At 54.9% G+C, this 21,218-nt stretch overlaps 1 protein-coding gene across 1 annotated transcript; it reads left to right on the top strand.

Annotated features, from left to right (window-relative positions):
* The first annotated feature begins 1,666 nt into the window (after positions 1–1,666).
* Positions 1,667–19,308, top strand: PDIA4 (protein disulfide isomerase family A member 4). Its single transcript, XM_061415032.1, has 10 exons — positions 1,667–2,043; positions 7,298–7,475; positions 8,411–8,616; positions 10,623–10,761; positions 11,191–11,396; positions 11,501–11,659; positions 14,273–14,424; positions 16,766–16,919; positions 17,119–17,352; positions 18,062–19,308. Exons 1-10 carry the CDS (start codon positions 1,956–1,958, stop codon positions 18,475–18,477), a joined length of 1,932 nt encoding a protein of 643 aa, XP_061271016.1. The 5' UTR covers positions 1,667–1,955; the 3' UTR covers positions 18,478–19,308.
* The last annotated feature ends 1,910 nt before the right edge of the window (positions 19,309–21,218 follow it).

Genomic DNA, 21,218 nt, shown 5'->3' with positions numbered 1-21,218 from the left:
GTGCATTTGAAGCACATGTTCAAATTTAACTGTAAACATAAGCTAACTGTTAAATGGCAGCCCTGGGGACAAGCCAGGAGCCAGCTCTTTGTGGAAGCCTTCCTTTATTCACAACTAGCTATGAGGATCTTGGAGATCATCAGGAAAATCTCTCTCCCTGAACACAGATTCTCCCAGCTTACTTGTTCCCATAACCAAATTGGATGAGATTTGGGGATAAAGAAAAAACCTAGGAGCTTTTCAACTTGATAAACTAATGTTTTGCTGTTGAGTAAGCTTCTGTCATACACTAAATGTTTTTTTAAAAAGTAAATATTACTTTAATCTCACAAGTAATACGATACTGATTTCATGTATGTGTGTATACATAAATAAATAAATAAATAAATATATATATGGCATTTTAAGAGGTTTCGTCTCATACCTTGCATCAACAAAGGGTCTTAATGAAATTGGTAGTATTTGTGCCACATCTGGACAAATGGGTTTCAAAATCCTCAGTTTCATAAGGATTCAGAGGAAACTACCAAGAAAGATAAAAATTCTGGCTTGGGACACTATCTTTTTGAAGAGTTTCTTAAAATGATACTGAACTGTTTGATATTCTACATGCATAGCATTCTGACAAATCACTTAGTGCATACTCACCCTGTCCTTGAAGTTAATTAAGTAATGTCTTCCTGCCTTACAAAAAATGAAAGGGGTACTATCAGATTCAGTAGTTGGACAGAAATTCGTTAAATTTAATAAAACTTTCTAACTGTTAAAGCCTGTTGAGTAGTTAGCTTTCTTTCTTCTGACAATCTATATACACAGAAAAATACTTCTAGACTCTCCAGTTTTGTTTTTTGACCTGTCTTCTGTAACTCTAGGTATATGAATTTCCAGGTGTTAAAGAAACCTCAAACCCCGAGACACATCACGGCTCTATATACAAAAGTCATTATCTTAACCTAGCTTTTTTCCTCTTAAATTGTCAGGAGGGAAAACCTGAAGTCTATAGTTAGAATTCTATAAACCACTATACTGCCTATCCGATATGTCAGTTTTGCAGAAAATCAGGAGAGAAATTGATGACATGAAGCCAAGTTTAGACACGCACCTGATAGCTTTTTCCTAGATAAAACCCTAGAAAGAAGGTTTCTCCCAAACCCTAGTTCTGGATTCACTTTTACTGCAAGCTACCCCGCCCTCAAAGCCAATCTGTGTTTTAATCCAGGAAAGAAACGCAAACTTTCAGTCGCTCAAGCAGAAATCAAAAAGATCACGAACAGGGAGCCGACTGGGGAGTCCCGTTCTCTCTCCCACCAACCGACTAGTTCAGGCCCCTCCTCCGCTTAGCCCTTGAGCCTCGCGGGGTCCCCTAGGTAAGCTCAGACGTCCCCTCTGCCCCTAGCTCCGCTAAGGACACGTGTTCTTCCAGCCCTGTTCAGCCGCCTGGAGCCCCGCCCACCTCGCGCTTCCCAGGCCCCGCCCGCCGCGTTGCCTGCCAATCGCTGCCCGAGGCGTAGCCCGGCCCCGCCCCTCGGGTCCCGGCCCGCCGCCTTTGTTCTCCCCAGCTCCCTCTCTCAGCCTGTGCGCTCCGGGTAAACCGAGTGGCAGCCGCTGATTGGAGGCCGCGGAGCAGCCAATCAGAAGGGGGCACCTCACGATAGCGCTCTGAGCTTTAAACGCGCGAGCCGCGGGGCGCGCGGAGGAGGCCGGGGAGGAGGTTCCACGCGGAGGGTGGTGCAGCCGAGCTTGGACGCGCACCGCGGCGCTCGGGGCCCGCGCCCCAGATCGGACTGGGATTGGCCGGCCCGCGTCTTTCCCCGCCCTCCAGTTAATTGCCAGGGAGGTCTTCGGCGGGGGCGGGGCGGTTTTTCTCTCTCGCTTGGCTCCGCGAGACCGGAGCCCGAGGTTCGGGAGCGCCCAGTGGCCGCTCGTGCAAGGAGGCCACGCTCAGCACCACCGCAATGAGGCCCCGGAAAGCCTGGATGCTCGTCCTGCTCCTGGCCCTGGCGCAGCTGCTGGCCGTGGCGAGCGCCGGGGCCCCGGACGAAGGTGAGCGGCGGCGGCGTCTGGCCCGGCCTGCGGGCCGCGCGTTACGGGGTGGGGGCGCCGCGCGGACCAGCAACTTGCTGGAGTTGGAAGGTTGTAGCGGGGCGACAGGATCGCTTGGGAGTTCCGGGAGAGGAGGGCGGCGAGGAGTCCGGGGCTGCCACCGAGGCTTGGACCGCGGAGAGGGTGTAAAGTGCCTTCTTTGCACGCTGGCTCCTTCGCCCTGATTCTGCTCCGATTTTCCTCGGGTCCAGGCTGACTGCCCACTCCTGGGAAGGGGAGCTTGGGAACTGGTTAAGCATTTGAGGTTCACATGCCCAAGGAGTGGGAAGGGAGAGGGGGCCGCTGGTTTCAAAACAGGGCGAGGGCGTGACGTCCCGAATGGGAGCCCTGGGGACAGCCGCGGGCAGCAAGCGTTTTACGCCTGAAAAATGTGGTCTGTAGGTTTGGATAGAAGTTAACTCGAGGGTTCTGGTTTGAGGGGGAAAGGGATGGCTTTTGGAAACTGGAGGTAGGTAGCACTTCGGCAAGCATGTATTCGGCACCGACTGTATGTGCTAGTCACTGCGCCAGGTCCGGGAGTTAGGGCTCAGTGTGGCCTCTGCCCATAAAGCGCCGGCTCTGGGAGGAACGTTCGCTCCTACCAGCCATCGGTCCTGCATTTTTCTTTGGAATCGGCTAGCTAAAAATAAGTGGTGTGTGAGAACTTTGAGAATTAGAAAACCTAAGAAAAGACTGCTACTGCTAGAGAACAGGACGGCACATTACTGGCCTTAACTCCTTCCTCTGGCGTTTCTCTGCATAACTAGAGTGTTTTTTCCTCTTGAGTTTGTTCCAATATAAATAACCCCCCTTTTCAGATAGTGTGTAAGGGAAGTGCGAACTTTATACTCTTTCAGATTGAGTAACTCTTATACAAGTTTTATTCAAGAGTCTTTACCCACACAGAAAAGGAAGTTGAAAACCAGCGCTTGGTGAAAAGAACACCTGCCCACAAGAACCAGAGAGCAGTGTCACCTATAAGTGTGTCTTGGGACCTTTATCCAAATTGCCCGGTGCTTATTTAAATACGGAGTCCCAGAATATATCCAACCGGAAGAACGCAAGGGTGGGCCCTCAGGTCAGCATTTTAAACACATTTCATTGACTCGTTAATGTTTGAGGACCAGTGGAGGTGGATGGTAGTTTTGAAACAGAGTAGCTTTGTCTTGGTTCCGATCAGATGATTCTGTCTTGCGGGGAGCCTCAAGGGGCCTGGAAGAGTGGCAGACGTGGATGGACATCACGGGTATTAGGATGACTGAGTCTGTCATTTGTCACAGGCCACTGATGCACTGGAGACCCTGGGAGGCAGTTGCCTCTAGGGTGAGCCTAGGGATCGTTGTGGTCAATTGGTTGGAGTGGGGCTTCTAGTGGTTACCTTGACTCTTTCCCATCCCTCTCCCTTCACATTTAGCTTCTGTCACAGGTAACTCCTCCTGTGGATTTTATTTTGGGACCACACTTCCCTTTACCCCAGATGGTCCCAGTCTTAAGGGGTTCCCCCCTTCTTTTTTGCTTCCTGTGCATTTTATTTATTTTTGCTGCACTGCACCCCTTGCGGGATCTTAGTTCTCCAGCCAGGGATGCAGCCAGTGCCCCCTGCAATGAGTGGAGTCCTACCCACTGGACCACCTGGGAATTTCCCGCCTCTTGTGCATGTCAGACTCAAACAGCATAGTGGTGTCTGGGCCCATCAGTGCCCCCAAGAACGGTTACTAAATAGAACTTAAGCCCTGATGGGTGATCCTCGGGTTATCAGGCCTCTCACTTGTTCTCACATCTTGCCAACCAGAAAAGTATAAAGGAGATATTTTGATGTGGGTCGTTGCCTGCTTTTCACTTCTGGGAAGTAATTATCAAACAAGGTTAAAAAAACTTAGGGCATCCTGGGAAGAAAGTCTGATGGGCCAGCAAGGCATAGCAGTTGAGTGGTCAAGACCCTCCCCTCAGTAGCCTTGTGCTCCTGAGCAGGTGACTGAAGTTCTGTTTCTTCTTTGGTGAAGGGCATGTAGTATGTTTCCCCAGAGGGGCTCAGAGCATTGTGTAAGAGCTCAGCACAGTGCGTGGCCCATGAAACATGATCAGTTAGATGATGTTATTCCTGAGTCTGTTGTTACGCCAGCTGAGGATGCAGGTGAGGAGATGCTGGAAGAAGTGGCGTGAGTCCAGGCTGGGTGGGATCCGGCATTGTCAGGTGTCCTGCTGGGAGTGGACTGGGGTTGCAGTGACGTGGTTAGGAGGGGCCCGCATTTCAGGAGTGGCCTTGGCGGATGGGCCCAGCAGCGTGCAGAGATGATGCTGGAGGCCTGTTGAGGAGGGGTGCTCGGAGGAGGATGGCACCCTTCCAGAAGGGGCTGGGAGGCTTTGGGCATATACTTCTGTCCTAGAGTGTCCAGCTTTAAAAGTGGAGCCCTGTAAGAGGTGGTTTCCCCATTAAACTGTGAGATATCTTCCTTGTTGGGATGCAGGGGGTGGGGGCGTTTAGTCCGGGGGAATACGGAGCCAGCACCCTCTCCAGATGCAGAGGAGTCAACCCTGGGAGTTGTTGGCAATTTGGGGAGCAGCGGAAGGTGGGGGCTGTGCCTTAATGTGCTTGAGGATCCTTCATTATGTAGGGAACGTTCTGTCATTTTATTTGTCCTTAAAAATGCAGAATGAAAATCCATTCTTAAAAAAGTTTCGATGAAGGAGTTCCCTATTAGGAGCTCTGTCACAGCATAACCTGGTCCCCATTTAATCGTGAGCACCCCATCGCTGTAGTGCTGCAGACCACTGTGGGCTGGGGCTAGGTCGGAAACCTCTTTGCTTTTCCTTTTTATAAAATTCGCCTTATCTCTGTGCACTGAACTGGCAGCCGAGTCCCTCTTCCTCCCCAAGCTGTTTCCTCGCTTGAAGAGAGGATTAAGTTCTGAGCTTTCTTTCCAGCCTTCCTCCAGTCTTTCCATCTGCCTGCAGATAAGCTTGATTCTCAGGCTGAGCTGAGCACCCTGGCAGCTGCGCTGCCCTGGGGCCTTCCTCACTGCCCGCAGCAGCTCCCAGATCTGGGGCAAGGCGTACATTGCCTCCTGGACCCCGGCCGGAGCAGAGAACCTTGCACAGCCCCCCGCATTGAGCCTCTGGGTTTGCGGTCCCCATGCAGGCCGTTTCAGGTGGGACTTTCAGGTGAGGGGCCGTCGGCCCAGCCTTTTGGAAAGCCGGTATTAGGGTTCCACAGGCCAACAGAGGCCAGCTGGTACTTGCCCTGCCCAGTTGCTGTGGGTAGTGTTCCTAGAAGTACCAGGAGCCCGGAGCCAGCGGGTGTAAACCCAGAGGTTCTCAAGAGCATCAGGTCCTTAGATCTCCCTGGGACTTCACTGGCGGACCAGTCGTTAAGACTCTGAGCCTCTGATGCAGAGGCTGCAGGTTCTATCCCTGGCGGGGGAACTAAGATCCCAAATGCTCACCGCGTGGCCAAAAAATATATATAAATAAATTTAAAGGAAAAAAGAAATGAGCTTAGGCCACCAGCCTGGGAGGTGGAGATGGGGTTGAGCCCGGTTGTCTTCCTCTGGGTCCTGCCCCTTCCGCATCCAGGGAACCTGGTTCTCATCGCTCTCCCCAAGCCTCCCGCTGACAGCGCTGGGGGTCTGGGGCTTCTGCAAGCCTGTCCAGCCCGCAGGGCCCCCGCTGTGGAGGAGGGAGGTGGCGAGGTGGCTGGAGAAGTGGGCGTGCTGACAGGCTCGGGGAGGGTAGGAAGAAAATGGGGGGCCGGGGAAGCAGCCTGGCCCAGGGTACACAGGCACCTTCTCAAGTTGGTGGCGTTTCTGTTTGGATTTTAGAGCTGTTTACTCCAGCCCCCACAGTGGAGGACAGGGGCTTGTGAAAGGAAAAAGCTGTGGGTGTTCGAAGGGACAAGTGTGGAGGGAAGTGGGGCTCAGGGGGGCGGGGTGGGTTTTCAGCTTGTTTTTGGTAATAAGTGTACAGGTCGGTAGATCTTGATGATAACAAGCAAAGCTGCCGCCCTGCCCAGAGCAGCCCCTGGCGTGTCTGAGCAGCTGCAGAGGCAGCAGTGGGTCTGGTTTGGGGACGTGGGTGCTGAGATAGGGCAAGTCCCAGGGGGCTCCCGGGTTCCCGGGCGGGTTCTCAAGCCCTAACGTCAGCCCTGCTGTCAGTGTTGGCTTCTCTCCCGGGAAGCATCTCCAAAGAGAAGTAATGGGCCCCTTGAAACGTTCTGCCTTTGGAGTTGACGAAATCGTGCTACCTGCATTTCTGTTTGCTTATGTGGAAGCAGCTGGGAACCTGGGTAACGAGAGCTGCCGTTCAGGGTTTCCATACCTGTAGTTCAGCAGCAAATCCAGTCGAGCCTTGTTGGTGATAAGATGTGCTTATATTCTTGTGTTCTGGGGAAGAGAACTTTGCCGCCAGGTGTCCCACAAAAGTATTAACAGGAAATAAGTGCGGTTCTCAGCTTTTCGTTATGAATGATGGACTGCTAATCCATCTCGGATTAGGAGATATGCATAAAAAATACCCCATGGGTGTTCTGATCCTTCAGGGAAAGGTTGGTGTGTGGAGGGGGGAGGTGGGGAATCATGTTTTACTTACAAAGTCAGCCCGAGTAACCTCCAGGGAGAAAGAGTTGAGAACCAAGATTTGTTTCCTGTTTGTACTGATTTGGGGGGCCAGGCAGTCATCTGCAGGGGCGAGGATGGGATCTTGGAGGCAAGTCCTTCTTTCCTGTGGAAAGCAGAGAGGGTGAGGAAGGGGAACATGTCTGTAGAAGTTAGCCTGGACCTTGAGCACGGACGTGGGGGGACCTACAAAGGGAGGAGCCCGAACACACAGCTTGGATGTGGGTGAGGGGCTTTGCTACAGGGCGGATCAGACCTGTGTGCCGGGAAGGAGGGTTCTCTGTGCTGGGCCGGGGGGCTCCATCTGAGTGGGGGCCGGTCCCACCTCACCCCCAAGTCCTGCTGCAGTGTTTAGACTAAATTCTAGACCTGTAGTTAGTTTTCACCATCTTTTAGCCATCACCTCCCTTTAAGTGAAATCTGAGGTGCCCACCCCACATGCAGATGTATGGGCTCCGGGAGGCCCGCGGTCACCGCCTCTTCTCGTGGTGGTGACCCTCAGGGACCACTCAGGACTCATGACCATTTTGAAGGTGTGGGGTCCTGGGAAGACTTAAGGAGGAAGGTCATCAGTTTCCTAACCTGCCTGGGCGTTTTCTGCACAGATTCTTCTGACAAAGAGGATGCCATCGAGGAGGACGAGGAGGAGGACGAGGATGACGATGACGACGACGATGACTTGGAAGTTAAGGAGGAAAACGGCGTCTTGATCCTAAATGACGCGAACTTCGATAACTTTGTGGCCGACAAAGACACGGTGCTGCTGGAGTTCTACGCTCCGTGGTGAGGACACGCGCCCTGCCTCGTTTTAGGTCTAGGTGGTTAAAAACGTGAACCCGTCCTCTGCTAGTTGCAGCTGCGGGTGGCTCATGAGCTGTGATGACACAGCCCTGCAGGGGTGACAGATGCGTCCCCTGGTGCAGGTTCAGCCCCTCCTCCGCCCAGCTGCACGCAGACTGGACCCTGTGGGGACCGGCCCCGCTTTCCCATCTTTCACCCTCATCGGGCAGCTCGTGGTGACTCTTGGGCTCCTTCTCTCACCTTTCTTCTGCTGTTTTTCCATCTCATAATCCTGTCTTTGCTTTCTCCTGTCCTCCTCAGTCCACTGGGGAGAACAAAATAGTGAAGATATACATAATGTTGTCTGACCAGCATAGTATGAGATGCTTCGTATAAAGTCTCTAAACAGTCCTCAGGGCAAACCTGTGAAGTTACCTCATTCCTGGTTTATAGATCATGTGTTCTCAAGCATTTTGGTCTCAGGACACCTTAACCCCTTAAATACTGAGGACCTCAGCTAGCTTGTTATGTGGGTCACGTTTATCAGTAGTTACCACATTGGAACTTAAAACTGAAAATGGGAAAAACTCATTTCTAAGTGGCAGTAACACCCTTACTCGTCAGCATCAGAACGCTGACATCGCTCTTGGTCCTGTAGCGCCATCCACGTCTGAGACGAGCGGAAAAGACAGCGTCTTTCAGGCAGAGTTTTCTCTTCACGTGGGGGTGTGGAGATCTTGAAAGTACCTGCCCTCGGTGGAGCTGGGATTCACCCTGGGATTGTTTGACTTCGAGCCGTCTCAGCCTCCCCCGTTTCGCGTTTCTCGCTAACCGCAAACGTTTCTGGTTCCAGTGCCCCAGTTTTTGTGCATACAGCTGGATTTAAGCCTCCTTGGGTACAGTTAACCTGCTTCTCCGCCCTGAAATCTCATTCTCAGGTGCGGGCACTGCAAACAGTTTGCTCCAGAATACGAAAAAATCGCTGCCACCTTGAAGGAGAATGACCCTCCCATCCCTGTCGCCAAGATCGACGCGACCTCAGAGTCGGCGCTGGCCAGCAGGTTTGACGTGAGTGGCTACCCCACCATCAAGATCCTGAAGAAGGGCCAGGAGGTTGACTACGAGGGCTCCAGGACCCAGGAAGGTGAGGGCCCGGAGCCGCCAGAGGAAGTGGGGGCCGGGGCTCCCTTCCCCATGAAGGGAGAGGGGAGGGGTTGAGGGGAGGGCAACTTGGATAACAGAGAGGAAGCCCAGCCCAGTGGACTGGCAGCAATACCTGCTGGAACGTCCGCAGTGACTCTGATCAGAATAAGCTTGTCCTGGACAAGAAGGGGGTACACTTGACAGCCGTGAAATTCAAGATCTGGAGCTGCTGTGTTAAAGGCCACGGGCCTCGCTAGTGTTGTGGACCAGCGTCTAGCTGGGCCTGACACCCAGGGTGGGGGACTCTCTGAGACAGACTGCCAAGGCCTCGCCCAGAGCTTCTGATTCAGTGAGCGTCAGGTCCATCTCAATAGTCTCTTTCTTATGAGCACCCAGGGCTGGCCAAGCCCGTGGGTCCAGAGCTCACAGAACCACTGGTGTTTCTAAAACCAGGTGCGTGGGGCCAGGTGGCATTTCTAAAACCAGGCCTGTTGGAGCTCTACCTGGCTTGCATCAGGCACTACATCAGTTTCATTAAATGAATGGACAGATAACACCGTGGTAGCCTTCAGCATTTTGAAGGCTTAAAAAAAATAGATTGCTTTCTGCTGCATTTTTCACTCCCAGTGTGGCACAGTGGGCATGACACCGAGTAGGTTTGGGGTCTTTCTTGCCATCGCACAGCCCTGTGTCCCCCACAAGGGCCCCCCTGGCTGGGCCTTGGGCTCCTCATCCGAGCGTGAGTCACGTGGACTTGATCTCAAGGTTCGCTTCGAGCCATTCAAGAGTCTGACCTTTGCAGGCAGGCATGTGTGTGTGTGGGGGGGTTGGTCTGCCCTTGACACCTCACAGCTAGGAACGTGGTCCGGTTTGGCATCTTGAGGGCAGTGTTTGGCGCAGCGGGCTCCCTGGGCACCAGACCTCCCATGTGTCTTCAGAAGGGGCTCCCCCAAGTTGAGGCCCCCCCCCCCGCCCCGGGCCTCAATCTGCCTGCACCAGGAGGCACTGCTGTTCGCGCTCCAGTCTGAAAGCTGGCGCTTCGCCGCAGTGCTTCTCAGACCTGGCTCCTGGGCAGATTTCAGGGCCACAAAGGGAGAGAAACAGTGGGCAGCCGCTGCTCCTGAGAACCACTTGGGAAGTGCTTTGTGAGCATATATTTAGTCTCCGGGCACCTAGGCCACAAGTGGGCCTTTTTGCAACTGCTTTGCAGGCAATGCTGGTGCAGCCTAGGTGGCCTTGGAGCTACTGCTCCTCCCATTTTTTTCAACTTCAGTTAAATTTTATGCTGTGTGTAACGTGCCAGTGCTCTGTGTGCGTGTCTAAACACAGATGTATTTGTACGCCTTGAGAGGAATGCTCCCCAAACTATTACTAGGCATATGCGGTTGAACACTGCGAGGTGACCTTTCGGGGCGTGCTTAACAGTCTCATTCATCAGGCTGGGCTAGACTGCCTTGAGCAGTGTGTGTGGACATGTGATGGGTGGTGGTTGGAAACCTTGGACCTTCGGGCTCTTCACCATGGTCCCCAAACTGCGGAGGGGCCCTGGCTATAGATGGGCTTTGTTGTTCAGTAGCTCAGTCATGTCCGACTCTTTGCATCCCCATGGACTGCAGCACGCCAGGCTTCCCTGTCCTTCACCATCTCCTGGAGCTTACTCAAACTTAGGTCCATTCAGTCGGTGATGCCATCCAACCATCTCATCCTCTATGGCCCCCTTCTCCTCCTGCCTTCAATCTTTCCAAGCATCAGGGTCTTTCCCAGTGAGTCAGCTCTTCACATCAGGTGGCCAAAGTATTGGAGCTCAGTATCAATCCTTCCAGTGACTTTTCAGGGTTGATTTCCTTTAGGATTGACTGGTTTGGTCTCCTTGCAGTAGATGGGCTTGGGTTTCAGGAAATCAAGCGTGTCCTGTTCTGTGGCCCTATGTTCTCTCTTCCCTACCCTCTCCACCTGCCCCTGGAGCCAGGGGCCTTCACGTGCTCAGTCTTGTGGGGTTTCTTCCAGATATTGTGGCCAAGGTCAAAGAGGTCTCCCAGCCGAACTGGACACCTCCACCAGAAGTCACACTCGTGCTGACCAAGGACAACTTCGATGAAGTGGTGAATGACGCCGACATCATCCTGGTAGAGTTTTATGCTCCCTGGTAAGATGGTGTCGGTCTCCTGTGACCAGATACTGGTTAGGCCCATCCTGTACCCGCTGCAGCTCGGGGCAGGGGTGGCAGGAGACAGACCCCTGCACGTGAGGTAGAGCCAGCCGAGGAGCTGGCAGGTGCCAAGTGCCCACCGTGCACCAGGTGAAGTGGGCGCGGCTGGGAGGGGTGGTTTTAGAGTCTTTGCTGGGGGATAGGATAGGTTGAAACTCCCCCCTCCAGCTGTCCAACCAACAGAACTGTCATGGCCTCTCCCATCTCTTAGCCCATGTCAGGCTTCCACACTGCCTGGGGGCTTCTCTGGCTTGGCAGATCTCTGCAAGTCACCCGGGAACTCAGGCTGGGTGTCTGCGCATCCTGTAGCTGGGAGGCTGCGTCCACTCTGGAACAGGCTCCTGACAGAGCTGCTCACTCTCGCAGGTGTGGACACTGCAAGAAACTGGCCCCCGAGTATGAAAAGGCCGCCAAAGAGCTGAGTAAGAGCTCTCCCCCGATCCCCCTGGCGAAGGTTGACGCCATAGCGGAGACAGACCTCGCCAAGAGGTTCGACGTCTCCAGCTACCCCACCCTGAAGATCTTCCGCAAGGGGAAGGCTTTCAGTTACAACGGCCCACGGGAAAAATACGGTAGGGCTGCCGCCTCTGGGCTCGGTGCGGGGAGCTCCCAGTACCTCCGGGCGCCCCAGAGCCCCGAGCCCCCAGCCCCGCTCAGGCGTGCGCTCTGCTTCTAGGGATCGTCGACTACATGATGGAGCAGTCTGGGCCGCCCTCCAAGCAGATCCTGGCCCTCAAGCAGGTCCAGGAGTTCCTGAAGGACGGGGACGATGTCATCATCATCGGAGTCTTTAAGTCGGAGAGTGACCCTGCCTACCAGCTGTACCAGGATGCGGGTGAGGAGGGGTCTCAGGCCAGTGTGCCCGCGCCCAGGCCTTCTGGGGCCGCTGCTGTTGTATAAGACCCCTGGGCGTCGATTTAGGCTTGAGGAAGGATCGAGATTGCATATGTGGGAATGGGCTTTCCTTTCTGGGGTTGGGGATTGGTTCTTGGTTGCCTTAACTGCACGTGAGTGATGCGATCTCTCAGGAAGCAGACGAGAAGGCTGTGCTCTCTCCTTCCTGGGTCTGAAAGGAGGGCAGGGGCCCTGTCAAGTTCATCCAAAGTCATTACCTCCTTTCCTCCTCTGCTGGGGCCCCTTCTCAGAGCCAGCCCCGCTGCCAGGGGAGGGTCTTGACCAGAAAGGAGGGTTTCTGCGTCAGACCTGGGTTGGAGTCCCTGTTCTGTGGGTGATTAGCCGCCCCAAGTGGGCAGTCAGTGACTCGGTCAACCCGCAGATCTCACAGCCAACAGGGAGACCTGTCTTGCATGGAAGGTTGTTACATTAGTGGAGATAAAGTGGTGGAAGTGCTCAGCCAAGTGCCCGGTGATGCCAAGTGCCCAGTGAGGCTGGTCTGGGAGGCAAAGTTAACCACCACCTCGTCTCAGCAGTGCCCCATGAGGGCCAGGCCCTCGCCGCCCTGGATGGCCCCTGGGTGATGAACCAAAGACGGTCTTTGGGGGATAGGCAGGCTCCTCCTGGTCTTCCCCAGCAGCTCCTGAGTCCCCTGTACCCCTCACCCCATCATACACGCCACAACAGCTTGGTTTTCTACTTGGAAGTCGTAATCGTGATCTGTTAAATGCTCTGCTTGCCACTTAGTGTTAGTGTCTGTGCCGCACGGTCCTAGCTGTGCATGTGTCAGTTGCAGACTGACGTTGTAAAAGTTACAGTGGGGCTGAAGTCCATTCGTGCTTCCTCAGTCTTCACTGATTCAGGAACCGGGTCATCCAGCTGTTCTAAAAACTTGCAGAGGGGGTCCCCTCGTCCACCCAGGGCCACAGGCAGCCACGGAGCCCCAGCCCTCACATCTGGGTGCCTGTAGATCCCCAGGGATCGTGTCAGTACGTGGGTGCTGGTGCTCAGGGCTGGGGGGGCCCCAGTGCTGCCCATCTAGCCGCCGCACATCCAGTCTGATGCCTGTGGCCCCTTGTGGCCGGGCAGGTTAGGCTCAGGTAGGGGTGACAGTCACGGGGCCTGGTGCGTGGACTTTGGGGAAGGAACTAGAGACCGCCCCAGGGACACAGGGCTGACAGGGCAGGAGCAGAGGGGGTCCTGGCAGGAGGATGGGGTCTGTGAGCGAGGGGGCCGGGCAGGAAGCTCTGGAGGTGATGCTGTCTCCTCCATGGCCACTTGATCACAGATACCCACGTGTCTAGTAGCTTAGAACAGGTGGGAGACTGACCTGCAACACTCCTCTGGGTGGCTGTTTTGTTCTTAACGGTGGTCTGAGAGCTCCCTGACCTGTTTCTACAGGAGGGACTGGGGCTCAGGGTGGTGAGTAGCTGGCAGGCCTCAAGTCACAGCTAGTAGCTCCAAAATTGTGATTTGAGTCCAAGTCTGTCTGAGCTTGTCCAGACTGCGCCCTGCTTCCCCTGAGACGTGCCGTGCCCTCAGCTGCCTGTTCGGTAACCCAGTCACAGGCCCACCTTCCTGGGACCGCAGACTCTGCTCAGGGTGGATCGGAGGCCTTGGTGAGGACAGAGCAGGAGGCCCGAGGTGGTGCCCCTGCGGGGTCCAGGGCAGGGGTTGATAGGCTGGCCCACGGGCCAAACCCAGCCCTCACCTGGTTCTATAAGTTCCCTGGGGACACAGCATGCTAGTCAGCACAGAGCTGAGTTGTCAAGACCATGAGGTCCACGAAGCTGAGACAGTTCCTGTCCGGTCCTTAAGAAAGTTTGCCAGCCTCCATTCTGGAGTATCTCCATGGGGTTGCATTGAGAGTTTCCCGAAATTTAAATTAAAATACGTAGGGCTTCCCAGGTGGCACAATGGTAAAGAATGTGCCTGCTAATACAGGAGACTCAAGAGATGCAGGTTCAATCCTTGAGTCGAGAAGATCCCCTGGAGGAGGAGGTGGCCACCCACTTCAGTATTCTTGCCGCAAAAGTTCCATGGACCAAGGAGGCTGACGGGCTACAGTCCGTGGGGTCACAGATAGCCAGACACAACTGAGTACAGCACAACATATCCATAGAGCAGAAAAACTGCAGCCCAAACGGGCCACTTGAGAAGTGAGCTCCTGAGCAGACGGAGGGTTTTCATGCCAGACTCAGGAGGGTCAGGCTGGCGGTCTGGGTTAATGTGCTTCTCAGCGTCAGAGACCACAGTCAATCCGAGAGATGAAGTTTTTCTGTGAAGGTTCTGATTGTTTATTTTTATTCATTTTTTTTCAGATTTATTTTAAAAATAAATTCAGATATACATAGATTTTAAAGTATTACATCTATACCAGGTTTTTTAATCCAAACTCCTTTCAAGTGTCTAAGCTCTGGATATTATCCACACAGCGTTCATGGTTAATTACACCATTTTCTGGGCATTTGGTTTGGCTGATGTGGGTAGAGTTGAATCTAAATCATTTAAGCAGTTTAATAAATTGTGTGTTATTTATCGTTCAATTCCTCAGCTAACAGCCTGAGAGAGGATTACAAATTCCACCACACTTTCAGCACTGAAATAGCAAAGTTCTTGAAGGTCTCTCTGGGGAAGTTGGTCGTCATGCAGCCTGAGAAATTCCAGTCCAAATATGAGCCCAAGAGCTACGTGATGGACATCAAGGTGGGTGAGGGGTGCCAGCCCCGGGGCGTCCGATCGTCCTGAAGTTCTCTCGGTCAGGTCAGGGTCACGGGGTGGCGGGGATGGGGGAGGTCCTCACACGCCCAGTGGGTCGTGGGGCTGAGGCCCTGGCGCAGTTCCACCTGCTTCTGCAGGAGGGTGGCCCCCTCTCCGTACCTCGTGGTGGGCCAGCTCCTGGCCAGACCGTGGTGCTCCTTCGGAGAGAAGCCTCACTCGCCGGCAGGTGGCTTGGGTGCTGAGGGCTACGAAGCACTGACATGCTGCTCTGTTCACTGGGTAGAGCTGTGGGTGTGGCCTGTGGACCTGGCCTTTCCCTCCTCCTTGGGCCCCCCCCTGCTCTCAGTCTTCCTAAAGAGGTGACACACTCATCTCAAGAGGGGTGGGTGAGCTTGGCTCCCACTTCATGTTCCAAGTGCTTCCCAGGGGCCATGAGCTCCATGGAACAGATACTCTCATTTGGAGGAAACCTTACCCTGATAGCTCAGTTGGTAAAGAATCTGCCTGCAGTGCAGGAGACCCCAGTTCAATTCCAGGGTCGGGAAGATCCTCTGGAGACCGGATAGGCTACTCATTCCAGTATTCTTGGGCTTCTCTTGTGGCTCAGCTGGTAAAGAATCTGCGAGCAATGCAGGAGACCTGGGTTCAGTCCCTGGGTTGGGAAGATCCCCTGGAGAAGGGAAAGGCTACCCACTCCAGTATTCTGGCCTGGAGAATTCCCAAAGTCCATGGGATCGCAAAGAGTCGGACACGACCAAGCAACTTTGACTTTACATCTTGAATTCAGATGTTGTACTTGACAAGCAGAGACTGGGATGCAGAGAAGTGAACTAACGCCTAGAGAGTCCCACAGCCGTTTAGGAGGAGACTAAGGTGACGGGCAGGTGTGCTCTGTCCCCAACCAAGACATACGGGAGAGGTCTCATCACCCCTGCCCCTCCAGCTTCTTTTCTGTTATCCAGAGATACTGACTCTGGGTCCACAGAGGAGCCCTGATGAACTTGAGATTTGGGGGCCATGGGAACCAGACGCAGTTCTGTGTGGTGTGCCTGCTCCCAGGGAAGGGGTCTGTCTGTAATTTTCAGTAGATTCTCGAAGGGGCCCCTGACCCTGAAAGGTTGAGATCCGCAGTCTGTTAAACACATCACTGCTACTTTGCTCTTTTTGCTTCGGCCTGATCTTACATTCACCATTTTTTATTAATGTATTGGTATCATTTATATACCAATTTTGTCCCCATAATTATTTAAGGGCTGCTTTGTAAAAATTTACGTAACATAACATGCAATTTTAAAAAATGGATCTAGGCGTTAGGACAAAGGGAAGACAAGGGCAGGACGGATAAGATGAAGCCAGATGTAAAGTCAGCACACACAGCCTGGAGGTGAGGAGACAGTCTGCTGCAGACGTGAGTGAGGAGGGCTCAGGCATTGAGTTCCCATTTGGGCCCGTGGGTGCTGAGTGCTCCGCTGTGGAGCACATACGTCCTGGGTGCCCCCGGAGTTTGTCTTCTCTGCGACGAGCGGTCCAGGGCCATCCTGATGAGAGAGGCCCCCACTGCCCGCTCTGTCTTGTCCCTGCTGCCTCCCTGACCGTCCATCCAGATGGGACTCAGACTCTAGGGGAAAGAGGTGGTCATCCACCACTTCTCCTGCTGAGCAGATGGCCTCACCCTCCTAGGCCTCAGGTTCCGCATCTGTGGTGCAGGTGTCTGGCCCCTTGCTCTTCCCCAGGCCCCCCGGGTTTTCTGTCACCAGTAGTCAGGGGTGGGCTTTCTGCAGGCAGAGCCCAGAGCCCCAACGGCCACTTTGATCATCTCATCCTGTAGTGTCCCCGACAGGCTACTGTGGGGTTCAGCCAGAGGAACGTGAGACCTTGTGCCCAGTTCAGCTCACCTTCGCACCTTTGTCATCCGGGAGCCAGGCCTCCCCCCAGCAGATCCCAACTGACCTGGTCAGCCAGCCCTGACCCAGAGGGAAGGGCGCCCTGGCTACCCGAGAGGCTCACTTGGGGTTCACTGGGGGAGTAGGGACCCTGTGATGTCCCTAGTGAAGTCGCTCAGTTGTGTCCGCCTCTTGTGATCCCATAGTCTGTAGCCTGCCAGGCTCCTCCATTCATGAGATTTTCCAGGCAAGAGTGCTGGAGTGGGTTGCCATGCCCTCCTCCAGGGGATCTTCCCGGCCCAGGGATTGAGCCCGGGTCTCCAGCAGTGGAGGCAGACGCTGTACCCTCTGAGCCACCAGGGAAGCCCCGTGACGTCCCTAGGGGCAGACTTTTCCCCAGGCCGGTGGCAGACAGCTGCGCCTCACCTGCCCCTCTCTCGCAGGACTCCACGGAGGCCGCGGCCATCGCGGAGCACGTGGTGAAGCACACGCTGCCCCTGGTTGGCCACCGCAAGGCTGCTGACGCCAAGCGGTACACGCGGCGTCCCCTGGTGGTCGTCTACTACAGCGTGGACTTCAGCTTCGACTACCGCGCGGGTGAGCCCCGGGCTGGGGGGTGCGGGTTAGGACGGCCTCGGGGGTCCTCCTCCTCCTCCCGGGGGAGTTGCCACCGCCTACCCTCCCCGCTTGATCAGGGGGGCAGCTGGGAGTCCCGTCGGCCCTCCTCGAGCCGCAGGGACGATCAGGCAGGACCAGCCCCCGGAGCCCTGAGCCCAAGCCCTCGGTCCCCTCTCAGCCACTCAGTTCTGGCGGAACAAGGTCCTGGGGGTGGCCAAGGACTTCCCCGAGTACACCTTCGCCGTGGCCGATGAGGAGGACTTCGCCACGGAGTTGAAGGACCTGGGGCTAAGTGAGAGCGGGGAGGAGGTGAACGCGGCCATCCTGGATGAGGGCGGCCGCAGGTTTGCCATGGAGCCCGATGACTTCGACGCCGACGCCCTGCGCGACTTCGTCACCGCCTTCAAGAAAGGTGGGCCCGCACCCCGCCACCCCCACACCCACACCCGCACCCCGCTTCTGCAGCCCCTGCCAGCTTGTCTTTGGGACCCAGGCCTGTGCTTCCTCTTGGACCCAAGGGTGCACAGCATGGGAATGGGAGAATCCCTGTTCTTTGCTCCATTTTCTCTGTTTTTGTAATAGAAACAGGTGTCTTAGAAATCTCAAAAAACCTTATTTTAAAAATTAAAGTGCAACAGATAAGTTTCTTGTATGTGGTAAACTTGCTTTGGCCTTGAATGCAGTGTCTTTCTGATCTGACTGGGCACGTGGCTCAGGGTTGCTGTTGCAACCGCTAGGTGGGCAGACCTCCCTGCCCATCCTGTCTGCTCAGTCTGCTGCCCGCCGAGGCTTCCAGCCTGCACACTGCCCTCTTAGTGACCCCTCTGTACTGGCAGCCTCTCTTGTGACTGCCCCTCTGAAAGAGGATCGTGTCTGCTAGGCCTCTGGTGCGACTGGTCATCTGCACCCCCTCTGGCCTTTGCAGGGACTGGAAAGTACAGGATTTGGGGGAATCAGAACCAGGGGCTGGGCTCTGGAGACAAGGCCCAGCCTGGCCGTGGCGATGTCTGTCTGCCCCAGCCTCCTGCACGTCGGGCCAGCCTCCCTGCCTGGTCCAGTCGTGGCCACCAGGGGCTGGCCTTTCGGCTCTCACACCCCCCCTTGCTTGCTTTCCCTGGCAGGAAAACTGAAGCCAGTCATCAAATCCCAGCCGGTGCCCAAGAACAACAAGGGGCCGGTCAAGGTCGTGGTGGGGAAGACCTTCGACTCCATCGTGATGGACCCTAAGAAGGACGTCCTCATCGAGTTCTACGCGCCCTGGTGCGGGCACTGCAAGCAGCTGGAGCCAGTGTACACCTCCCTGGGCAAGAAGTACAAGGGCCACAAGAACCTGGTCATCGCCAAGATGGACGCCACGGCCAACGACGTCACCAGCGACCGCTACAAAGTCGAGGGCTTCCCCACCATCTACTTCGCCCCCAGTGGGGACAAAAAGAACCCAATTAAATTTGAGGACGGAAACAGAGACCTGGAGCATTTGAGCAAGTTTATAGAAGAACATGCCACAAAACTGAGCAGAACCAAGGAAGAACTTTGAAGGCCCTGGGGGTCTGCAGAGGGCGAGCGCGGGAGGGACCGGACCCAGCGAAGCTTCCAGTGGTCACTGGCGGGGCCCACGCCAGCTGCGAGCCTGGCAGGCTTGCTCACAGGCAGTATCTCAAAGTGTTTTGGTTAGTTTTGTGTTTTAATTTTTTTATACTCTGGTATTTTGCCTTCATGCTCTGAATACTAAATAGATATGAATGACTCAGTAGATTAGTCCAGAATTTTACAGAGGAGACATCTATTTTTATTGTTATTTGGGGTTTGATTTTTTTTTTTAACTTTTCACCATCTTTAATATATTTCTTCAAAGCAGGCAAGTTGAATTCTGTGTGCATTTTTTTCCTTTTTTAATTTAAAATTTAAGAAACCTTTGCCAAATTGTGTTGCCTTTTGCCTTTTATTTGATCGTCTTCTGAGGAATTGTTAGCTGAAGATGGGACTGCTGGTTTTTGTTTTTTTTTCCCGTCGGGGCACGAAGTGAGAATGGTCACCAGGCGCCCTGCCAAGGACGTGATTTCGGCCCGACTCTGAGCCGCCGCCAGACCGGGAGAAGCAGCATCTCTGCAGGCGTGGGCATCACCGTGCCTTCTCCTCCCAGACCGAGGACCGCGGGCAGGAGCCTGTTGCAGGTGCCCCCAGGCCCCTGAAGCCAGGTCCTGAGGCTCAGCCTCCGAGAGGTCGCCCTGCTAAGGCTAGCAGCACTGCCTTCAGAACCGCCGTGGCTGAGGCGAGATGAGCCAGGGCCCAAGTGGAGACTTCGGGGTGGCAGGAAGGATAGGGTAGGTAGGCTGACGTGGTGGAATAAAAAAATGATTGAAAACAAGCGTCCATCGCTGTCTTAGAGAACACAATCCTGTCCCAGGGTCTCGGTGCCCTGGACATGGAGAAACCTGGTCTGGGCCTGGAGGGGAGGCTCCCAGCCCGCCCATCCTGCAGCGTGCGTGTGGCTTCACCCCAGTTGTGAACGTCTGGGGGTGGGGGCTCCTGACCCGGGCGAGGCCATCGGTGGGCCCTGCTCCTGTGTGCGGGTGGGCAGTGGTGGAGGACAAGGCTCTGGGTGTGCCTTGGAGCCGGGCGGAGGGCACCCGCTGGGATGGGAAGCTGGACCGGCCCTCAGAGCTCTGCACGATTTGTGTGATGAGAGCTTCACTCGGGAGTTCATTCCCCAGGTGTGCTGTCTGCGCTCACCTGCTCCTAATTTTGCTGATAGAACAGGTGAGCTGGAGGCTGCTCTGAGCAGAGGCCGGTGTGTTGGCTGCAGGAGCTGGGCGTGGCAGGGCGGAGGGCAGCCCGCACGGGAAGGGGCAGTCCTGATGAGCCTTCCCAGATGATCCGCTTGCTAGTTGAGTCTGGCCAAGGTGGACTGGGGACTGGGCGGGTGAGGGTATCCGGTGAGTCCCCCAGTGTGACAGGTGGATGAGTAGGGCTCCTCCCACCCACCCCACCCCATCCCCGAGTTTGGGCCACAAGCTCACATGAGGCAGTGTAGATGTGGGGCTTGAACCTTGTCCTTCAGCCTAGAGGCACTCATGCAGCTCACCTGGACTTCGGTGCTGGTCGGGGAGACTTTACACAGCGCACATGGGACTGCAGAGGAGGCCCGGGCGCTGGGAGGGGCAAGATGGCCTTTAGAGTGGAGTTTGAACTGAGACCCGAGGATGAGTTGGCTGGAGCCCAGCAGAGGGTGGGAGTCAGTTCAGCGTGTCCTGGGACTAGAAGCATTTGCCGGATGTGTGTCAGAAACACATGGTCTTGGGCTGGGCCCCGGACCTGCCGAGTCGGAATCTGCCCTTTTAAGAGGAGCCCAGCAGACTTAACACAGTGAATGCAAACACCCAGAGGCAGAAGTCAAAGTATCTATCCGCTTCTGATATTCAGTCTGGAAGCCAAGTGGTCCGATGGAGGATTGGGTGAGGTCATCTTGTACTGACTGTAGAGAGCAGGCCCCTGGGAGAGCTGACCCTAGGCTGGTGAGGGAGCTGACAGGCTGGTGAAGGGGACTGGCAAGGCAACTGATGACAGTCCAGTGTGATCAGAGCCAGGGTGGAGACAAGCTGGCCCCGGGAGTCCAAGCTGGGAGCCAGCCCTTCAGAGAGGCTGCCCCGAGAGCCCAGGGGAGCGTGAGACCTTTCCAGGTTGAGACAGCAGGTGCAGAGGCTAAGAGGCACCGAGCCGCATGGCAAACGAGGGAAGCAGGGATGCGAGAGGAGCTGAGGCAGGAAGACGTGGGGCCCTGTGCTGGGGTCCTCTTGCAGGAAGTCAGGACTCTGACCTTGTCAGAAATTTGTAGGGAACCAAAGGTCCCTATAGTCAGAGCTATGGTTTTTCCAGTGGTCATGTATGGATGTGAGAGTTGGACTATAAAGAAAGCTGAGCGCCGAAGAATTGATGCTTTTGAACTGTGGTGCTGGAGAAGTCTTGAGAGTCCCTTGGACTGCAAGGAGGTCAAACCAGTCCATCCTAAAGGAGATCAGTCCTGGGTGTTCATTGGAAGGACTGATGCTGAAGCTGAAACTCCAATACTTTGGCCACCTAATGCGAAGAACTGACTCATTGGAAAAGACCCTGATGCTGGGGAAGATTGAAGGCAGGAGGAGATGGGGATGACAGAGGATAAGATGGCTGGATAGCATTACCCACTCAATGGACATGAGTTTGAGTAAACTCTGGGAGTTGGCGATGGATAGGGAGGCCTGGCGTGCTGCAGTCCATGGGGTCGCAAAGAGCGACTGA

The sequence above is a fragment of the Bos javanicus genome, chromosome 4 (genome assembly GCF_032452875.1).
Source record: "Bos javanicus breed banteng chromosome 4, ARS-OSU_banteng_1.0, whole genome shotgun sequence".
NCBI classification, from domain to species: domain Eukaryota; kingdom Metazoa; phylum Chordata; class Mammalia; order Artiodactyla; family Bovidae; genus Bos; species Bos javanicus.
Note: the sequence above shows the minus strand (reverse complement) of the source record. Positions and strands in the feature narration are given on the sequence as shown.